Below are 7,996 nucleotides of genomic sequence, written 5' to 3' on the forward strand. Positions count from 1 at the left end.
CATCTTGTAGGTGTTGGATGAATTGTTTGGAGTTTTGGAGGTGATTAGAGCACAAAAGGAGCTTTCGAGGAGTCTTGAACCGAACGTGTGAAAGACAAGCATGGATGAAGGTCTTAAAGATATCTTTTGAAACTTGTCTTTTGGGAAGACATGGTAAATTGAGTTAGCTTTACAATGGAGGTGGTTTCAAGTCGTTTGGAGCTGTATTGAGGGATTTATGATCAAAATACTACACACATATCAGTATGACATTCCTAGCGGCCACCCTAGCAACATCAACAATAGCCTTCGAATTTTAAGCCTTTAGACTCATTTTTATTCACTTAAAACCTATAAAACTCATTACTATTCATTATTCTTCTTATTTTTGGTATTCTAAAGGTGTGTGCAACATGGAGAAAGTGGAGAAAACTTTAATGAGTGAGTTTTATCTCTTTAAAGCTTGCAACATGGGGGATGGGTTGTCTATCATGAGTTTGGTGGCTCTTTTGGCCTAACTTTCTCTACCTTTTCTGAAGAGGCAAGACTACTTTGGCCATATGAAGGGGCAAAAGGTGTTCTATAATGGAAGAAAGTGGAGATTAACTTTTATGAGTGTGTTTTATGCTTTATGCTTTCACATGATGGATGTGTTGTCATCCTCCTTTACTTAGGCTATAAAAGAGACTGCAAGGGGAAGGAGGAAGACACACAATACACAGAGTACAATACAACAAAGAGTAGAGAGTGAAAGTTTTATAGTTTCATATTTTGTATTTTGAGAGTTTGAGAGAAAACATTTGTTCTTGAGCTGTTCTTCATTGTTCATCATCTATTCTTGAGTTTTAATTTGGTTTTGCTTGTTTAATCCTTGTTTATCTTTATTCTCTGTTGTATTTACTTGAATATGCTTCAATCTATTATGAGATTAAGTGTTTTCATGGAGATTAGTGAGTAGTTTCCTTAAGAATTCATGGGTTAGGGAGATTAGAGTAACTTAGTGAAGATCTATGGTGTTATTGTATTAGATCCTTGTATGAACTTGCTTGTTGAGTATTTTTAATGCTTGTTTAGTCTTGATCACTCTAAACCTGATTTCTAAACACTTCTCATCAGACATGATTAGATGAAGTGTTTGAATCAACTCAACTAAGCTCTAGTGAGATTAGCCAAGGACACTTGATGTTAAAATTGCTAGATAGTTATTGAACTTGAACTTAAAGATTGCTTGATTGAATTAAGCCAAAGACATTTGATGTTTAATGATTTCTAAGCAAATGGGCATTTACCTAGACATAGGACTTGTCTAGAATTGTGTTTAGACTTAAGAGATTACTTTGATTGAAAGTTGCCACCTTTAGATTGAACCTTGATCACCTTATATCAATTATCCTTACCATGGATCCATCCTTAGTATTTGATTGAATTCTTGCACTTATTTCTTGATTGGATTTGAGATCACCTTGTTTATATTTCTAGGATATTAGTTTGTTACAAATCATCTATCTTCTTGTTTGCTTAGATTAGGAAGGTTTGTGTATTCTTGGTGTTATAAGTCTCTAGTTCTCTGTGGATTCGATCCTAAAATGCTACAATGACATACCATTCGATTGTGGTATTGTTGGCACATTAGGTTAATTGGTGTGTGCTTAAACGCGTAATCAAACATACTTTTTTTTTTTGGATTATACATACATCCTACATTTTCGGCTCACGTGAACATACTTTCTCTTTAACCTATCGCACATAAGATCTTCTTCACCCTCTACTTCTACTTGACGTAAAAAGGTTTGTTAAATTTATTAAATATTTGGACTTACATTGACCGGAGATGTCGAAGCTTGGCTAACTCAGGTGGAACTTTTCCCACAAGAGTTAAATTCACTAGACTTCTGCATTTGTCGATATTAAAGCAAACTAAAGAAGTAAATAAGAGAGTGAAAAAAAAAAAGAAAAAAAATTAACACTCACAATTCTGTAATATGACATGTCATGTTGTTGTTGAAGCTACAATCACAAGCAATGGTGTTGTTCACCTCCGGATTCCAATCAACTTGTTTTATGATCATTAGACTTCGTGAATCGCATGGGTCTTTGTAACTTAGGTTCACTCTCTTTATACCAAGTGTAGTAGCTATCTCCTCAAGCGCATGCACTGCACAAGTTATCAAGTTCATATAAGAAACAAAATATTTACAAGAATCAAGATTTTGATTTAATACGTTCATCTGGATGGAGAGCTGGTGAAGAGCTTGTAATGATGATGAAGAAGAAGAAGACGATCCACATCAATGATATGGAGTCTGAAGTTAATTCAAGAGAAAAGGCAATATGCTCACAGCCTTTGATACTCCAATGACTAAGAAGAAAACTCTGCTGTGGAGTTTGAGGTGGCTGATTCTTGATTAAATGGGGACAGACCATAGCAAGACATGGATGTTGACTCTTGCATCTCCATCAGCTTTGAAAAGTTCAAATCATGTCCATACACGGCAGGACCTGACATAATCTGTGGAATTTCCATCTCCCCCTCCAGCATTTTCACAGCCTCTGACATGAGTGGACGTAAAGAAGGAGTTGCATTTGTGCAAACAAGAGCAACTTTGATCATCCTCTCTGCTTCTAGGCTGTTGAACTCACCTTCGAGCTTCGGATCTACAATCTCCATTATGTCCCCTTTTTGTTGTAGTGTCATGGCCTGAGATGGATGTTAAACTTATTGTCAAAATGAATCATAAGTTGAGGACAAGAAAAAAATCTCCACAGTTACCCATTTAATAAGTGAGGCATTGTCATCGCTTCCCTTTTGTGTTGTATTACTCTTCCCACTAACAATCTCCATTGCCACAACCCCAAAGCTGTACACATCTGCTTTCTCAGTCAAATGACCCATTAAAGCATATTCTGGAGCCATATATCCGCTACACCATAAGAGAAATGAAGACATCTTCAGAGCTTGAAAATAGACTGTTATACTATCTCCGTTTCATAAAGATGAATTCTTATGTTTTCAGACATGTTAAGAAAATGTGTTTATACAATACGGCTTACATGGTTCCTGCAACTTTGGTGCTAATGTGAGTGTGCTCTTCTTCGTGGAGTCTAGCTAGACCAAAGTCAGATATCTTTGCATTAAGATCGGCGTCTAGAAGCACATTGGGAGTTTTTATGTCACGGTGAATCATTCTGATCGCAGCTCCTTCATGGAGGAATTCGAGCCCTCTTGCGAGCCCCACACATATTTTCTTTCTTGCTGACCAGTCCAGTTTCAAGGAGCTCCTTCCTGGAAATGGAAGAGACCATGATGTCACTTCACATGTTATGTCCACTTGGAATAAAAAAAAAGCTGAATGACTTTTATTTACCAGACAGCACAAGAGCAAGGGAGTTGTTTTCCATGTACTCATACACGAGCAGCAGTTGATCCTTTTCGACACAGCATCCATAAAGCTTGACAAGGTTTGGATGATTCAGACCAGAGATCATGCCTATCTCATTCACAAACTCACGGTTTCCTTGGCATGACTTGGAAGATAGCTGCTTCACTGCTATGATAGTTCCATCTGACAGCTCTCCCTGCATATTATGTTTCTCATATCAGAAACCAAATAAACAGCCTTGTTTGAGAAGAATGTGTCATATGTTTTAGTATACTTTGAATACGCATCCAAAACCTCCTTCTCCAAGTTTGTTGGCTTGATCAAAATCGTTTGTTGCAGCTTGAAGTTGCCTCCATGTAAAGCAAAGAGTTTGCAAACCCTGTGCTCTCAGGTCTATATAATGTGATCAGGTTCCAAATTGAAAATCATAAGTAATAATGCTATGAGAAAATATGAGTAGTGGATTCATAAACTTTGTGAGCTTTGTTACCTCTTTCTCTCTTTTTCTTGATCTGTCTGCATTTTCTGTGAGCATAGAATCCCAAAGCCAAGAAAATAATTGCTACCAAGGGACCCGTTACCCCAAAAATTAGTGGATAATTGATGTGATGTTTAGTTTTCTCCACTGCAAATGAGACCAAGTGTTAATGCATACACCAATCTTGAGAAAGAAGTTTGTAACAAAGTATTTATTTATCTTATGGGACCTCCACAATGTTGCTCCAGGCCTGAAATTTTGAAACATGAATATTATTTATAGGTGACAAGGAGATTTCTAAAGTTTTCTAAAGCAGAGGAGAAGTGTTACTTACTGTGGCACAAGGAGATTGCAGAGATAAGAGGACCATAGTTTCCTCTTTTGGGTATGAGTGTTGTCCCTTTACCCGCCCAATACAACCAAATCTCTAACTTATGATCAGTCACGTTAACAGCTTTCAGTTCTTTCACAATAGACTTCAGAGTGCCATTAGCCTCCTGTCTGATGTTAAAATCTCTCAAGAACAATTTTCCCTATCAGAAAGAAAAATGACATTGAGCAACTTAGGTTACAAAAGCAACTATTTAATAAACAATAACGGTATACCTGAACATAGACATCAAATATACGTCTACCTAGACGACTATATAGTTCTTGATCTGAAAACTGAATCTCCATAAAATGGAGTTTCAAATTATATTCTCCATTTTCCAAGCAAAATGCATAATAAACAAGAGAGAGAGCAGATTTGCGTGCAGTCATATAAAGATCAGAAGAATTTCCAGGTAGTGTTATATTAGTTGACATGATGTATGTGTCATTCTCATCTCCATCGTCCATAAAGTCACCAGTATTACTAATTCCCCAGTTCTTGAAGTGCAGATTTGTAGCTGGTTTGACCTCACTATTATCAGCTTGATAAGTGATTTTACCCAAAGAGTTTGTAACAGTTACAGTTTCCCCACCACAATTTATATGTAGCGATCTATGATCTACACCATCAATAGAAAAAGGGAATTAACAAAAATGAATGCATGTGAAAAAAAAACCAAAAATGAATGCATCAAATTTTCTAATGCATGTTAGAGACTTATTAGAGGTATGTTAGAACGGCTCAATATGTGCTTACATCGCTTGCAAGTGACTGGACCAGCGCATGGAAGAAGCCCAGTTCTGCATGACAAAAGGATCGTAGTATTTAGGCATATAATCAGCAGAGAACTTTCAAAAAAATTCTACTAAGATTTTCCCAATGCAGAAGATAACGCAGAAGAGTGAACTTACAAGTGTTGTTTAAATATGAGCTCCGGTATGTATTAATGTTACTGATTCAATACAAAGTGAGAGCATAAAATTCAATATGAGAATGTTATCAACAAATAAATAGGTACAAATATTTATGTATGTACCTCCTTTCTTGGCAGCTAGACGGCCATGAGAAATTGTTATAAGAGAGGTCACTGGAGAAAACCAACTAGAGGATAAGTTTACACGAATAAATATTTCTCAAGCCATATAAATTAAACAAGGGAAAAGGATACAACGTACATATTTGATTTACTGTTGAGGTAAACGCCAGATTTAATTTCCCCGGAAAGCATATTGCCAGTCAAGTAGCTGTAAGAACACATCAAAAACTATAAATCATCAGTGTGTGATTCTTTGTTATATATCTTAACATCATCTGCGTCTTACGTAAGTTTTGGTACTAAATTTATGCCAAGAACACCGGTCAACTTGTTAAACGATAAATCACTGCAGCAAACAACATAAGGTATGAATATTTCGAGTAAGTTCTGCAGACGTTTTAAATATAGTACATCTTGTCTCATACTTGCATATCATTCTCACAAAAGTTACCATTTCTTCTCTCTATGATATTCATTGATGTGCTTACCCATTTGTCCAGGAAAATTGATATGTATATACAGCTATAGTTCAGTGAATTTAAGCATATAAAGCGTATGATGTCATGAGTACAATGCATATATCTCAGCAGATCAGACATATCAAAGTTATGAAGTCTTTTTTCAGATTTCACCACAAAAAAACTTACAGAGATCTCAAGACCGGTTTACTCCAGATGTAAGAAGGAATTGGACCAGACATATTCACATTCCTCAAAATCCTGAAACAGTGACGGAGTTTTAGTTTCATATCCTCAAATAAAATCAAGCTTCATTGGAAAACACATACAGGTTTTGGATGACTTGGCTGGATATATTAGGAAAGGAGTTTATCCCGGTCATATCACTAATAATCCTGAAAATGAATAATAGAGGTCAGGATATGTATTTCAATGGTACTTGAAATGATCAATTAATTTTTAGTTAATTACAGGTTAGTAAGATTTTCTAGGCGGGCCACTGCGTCAGGAATAGGTCCTTTCAGTCCACTTGCTTGTAGATCTCTGTTGAACATATTCGACACAAGTTATATTGAAACACAAACTGTAAAAGAAATTACAGTTGGTAATGAGGAAAAAGCTTACAGCCTTTGAAGCCGAGACCAGTTGCCAATATATTCTGGGATGATGCCACTGAAGTTATTGTCACTTATCCTACTGCATAGTGTAAACAAACAGCTTATTCACTTCCATGCGGGTAACATAATTTTTTTTCAAAGTTTCAAATCAAATACATCAACTGAGAAATTTCACAAATTTACTCACATCCAAGCCTAATTAAAAAAGAGCATTTCCAGCTAAAAAGGCAGAAAAGATTTTGAAAATTCTAGCTGCTAAGTTGAGAAATAACTTACAATATCTCGAGGTTTACCAATCTAGCCAGAGAGCTAGGAAGGCTTCCTGTAAATTGATTGGACGCAAGTTCCCTGCAAACCTCAGTTTTCACAAGAGATTATAGCTAAATACTTAACTATTTCAATAAAACCAAAGATTCTTGTGGCTTTGGACAATGGTTAAGTTCCAAAGAGAATCTTACAATCCTGTCAGGGATGTCAAGTTACCAAACTCATCAGGAATGTGACCAGAGAACTGGTTGGCTTCAACCCCTCTGAAAAATTCATCATATTAATGTAACATAGACTAATGATTATAAGTCACACTCCTAGAGGCTACAGGTATGACACTTACAGAAATGTCAGATTCTTGAAGTTTTGTAAACCTGGTGGTAAAGGGCCAGACAAGTTATTCGCGCAGAGGGAGCTGGGTGAAAAGTCAAAGTTAACTTGCTGATCATGAAGAGGAAATTTTCAGAGCTGGAAAAGAAACAAAGAGAGAGAGAGAGGACTGACATGAAAGTGAGGTGTGGCATTGAAGCCCACTCCATGGGGATTGAGCCCGAAAGGTAGTTTCGGCACAAGTCTCTGCAAAGAAGAGCAAAAAATCACTATAAGATGTTCATGTTCGCATGGGAGATTCGCTCGTATCAGGTTTCTTAAAAAGACTTATTTAACACATGAGTCCGATTATTCAAAAAAAAAAAAAAACACATCAGTGTGTCCAACTTAAGATTCTGGGACTGAAGAAGTTAGTGTTAATTTTAGAGGTGTCTTAGATCTATCCACATCAATAAGATGCCAACATTCATTCGGCCGAACATTTTTGGATTAGAAAAAGTACTTTTAGTCAGATAAGTGTTATAAATCCATGATATGGATATGTGGATTGCCATTAACCATCAAGGAGGTTTACATCCGACCAGACTATCCGGTCCGTCTACACCCGTCTCCGGTTCGTCTCATCCGTCCAAGACTAGTCAAGATGAAGACTCATTCAACCGGAGCATTTATGAGCTTTGACCAAGTCTAGATATTTGTAGTCAAATGTATTAAATGTGTAGATTCTCTCCTTTGTGTAAACCCTTATGAACCTCCACTATATATTGATAGTGAGAGCTAATGAGAAAGACACAACTTTCACAACAACACTTCTCTCATATTTCTAACACGTTATCAGCACGATTGTGCTCTCCACCTGAGAAATCTCTCTCAGCCGGCGATCCTCTTTCCGGCCAGCTCCTCCGGTGCTCAGCCTTTGCTCCACCGGCGCTCAGCCTCCTCTCCAGCAGGCCACCTCTCTCTCTCCGCCGGAAAACTCCCCTCTCTCTCAAATGAGTTGCTCATGATGAACAGTGAGCTAAGGCCTCCTAGTGCTAAAGCATTGCCTGAGGCACATGCGGCCGTAGAGCCAAAAGAT

At 37.2% G+C, this 7,996-nt stretch overlaps 3 protein-coding genes across 7 annotated transcripts in view; all 3 read right to left on the bottom strand.

The window, feature by feature from the left end:
- Positions 1 to 2,641, bottom strand: part of LOC106332547 (probable LRR receptor-like serine/threonine-protein kinase At1g29720) — a 12,022-nt gene extending 9,381 nt beyond the window's left edge. For 3 of the 4 annotated variants that reach the window (XM_013771015.1, XM_013771019.1, XM_013771016.1), the window contains exons 1-3: positions 2,202 to 2,641; positions 1,951 to 2,134; positions 1,800 to 1,871 (exon numbers count right to left, since the gene is read on the bottom strand). In XM_013771015.1, coding sequence (XP_013626469.1) covers positions 1,800 to 1,871; positions 1,951 to 2,134; positions 2,202 to 2,403 — 458 coding nt within the window. In that variant the 5' untranslated portion in view covers positions 2,404 to 2,641. The remainder of the gene's footprint in view (positions 1 to 1,799; positions 1,872 to 1,950; positions 2,135 to 2,201) is intronic. The other variant, XM_013771018.1, reaches the window with a different exon arrangement.
- Positions 2,521 to 4,515, bottom strand: LOC106330892 (probable LRR receptor-like serine/threonine-protein kinase At1g29720). The gene is made up of 9 exons (XM_013769287.1): positions 4,444 to 4,515; positions 4,172 to 4,370; positions 3,850 to 3,984; positions 3,634 to 3,752; positions 3,345 to 3,555; positions 3,031 to 3,262; positions 2,750 to 2,900; positions 2,573 to 2,677; positions 2,521 to 2,529 (listed from the first exon to the last, which is right to left on the bottom strand). The coding sequence occupies exons 1-9, from the start codon at positions 4,513 to 4,515 to the stop codon at positions 2,521 to 2,523; spliced, it is 1,233 nt and encodes a 410-aa protein (XP_013624741.1).
- A 245-nt stretch (positions 4,516 to 4,760) lies between these two features.
- LOC106332549 (probable LRR receptor-like serine/threonine-protein kinase At1g29720) overlaps positions 4,761 to 7,996 on the bottom strand; it is a 9,563-nt gene continuing 6,327 nt past the window's right edge. Inside the window, exons 4-17 of one of the 2 annotated variants that reach the window (XM_013771022.1) lie at positions 7,093 to 7,164; positions 6,932 to 7,003; positions 6,780 to 6,851; positions 6,598 to 6,669; positions 6,329 to 6,400; positions 6,176 to 6,247; positions 6,034 to 6,099; positions 5,894 to 5,965; positions 5,533 to 5,592; positions 5,386 to 5,454; positions 5,247 to 5,297; positions 5,122 to 5,162; positions 4,967 to 5,010; positions 4,761 to 4,829 (exon numbers count right to left, since the gene is read on the bottom strand). In XM_013771022.1, coding sequence (XP_013626476.1) covers positions 5,009 to 5,010; positions 5,122 to 5,162; positions 5,247 to 5,297; positions 5,386 to 5,454; positions 5,533 to 5,592; positions 5,894 to 5,965; positions 6,034 to 6,099; positions 6,176 to 6,247; positions 6,329 to 6,400; positions 6,598 to 6,669; positions 6,780 to 6,851; positions 6,932 to 7,003; positions 7,093 to 7,164 — 793 coding nt within the window. In that variant the 3' untranslated portion in view covers positions 4,761 to 4,829; positions 4,967 to 5,008. The remainder of the gene's footprint in view (positions 4,830 to 4,966; positions 5,011 to 5,121; positions 5,163 to 5,246; positions 5,298 to 5,385; positions 5,455 to 5,532; positions 5,593 to 5,893; positions 5,966 to 6,033; positions 6,100 to 6,175; positions 6,248 to 6,328; positions 6,401 to 6,597; positions 6,670 to 6,779; positions 6,852 to 6,931; positions 7,004 to 7,092; positions 7,165 to 7,996) is intronic. The other variant, XM_013771021.1, reaches the window with a different exon arrangement.

This window comes from Brassica oleracea, chromosome C3 (assembly GCF_000695525.1).
Source record: "Brassica oleracea var. oleracea cultivar TO1000 chromosome C3, BOL, whole genome shotgun sequence".
Taxonomy (NCBI): Eukaryota; Viridiplantae; Streptophyta; class Magnoliopsida; order Brassicales; family Brassicaceae; genus Brassica; species Brassica oleracea.

What these genes read in the sequence shown, in the direction of transcription:
- LOC106330892 (XM_013769287.1), bottom strand. Translation starts at nt 4,515, where the DNA reads ATGGAGATTCAGTTTTCAGATCAAGAACTATATAGTCGTCTAGGTAGA. An exon ending in CAAGAAAAAGAGAGAAAGAG is followed by an intron (nt 3,753 to 3,849) that starts GTAACAAAGCTC and finishes CACATTATATAG; the next exon opens with ACCTGAGAGCACAGGGTTTG. An exon ending in GTTTTGGATGCGTATTCAAA is followed by an intron (nt 3,556 to 3,633) that starts GTATACTAAAAC and finishes CATAATATGCAG; the next exon opens with GGAGAGCTGTCAGATGGAAC.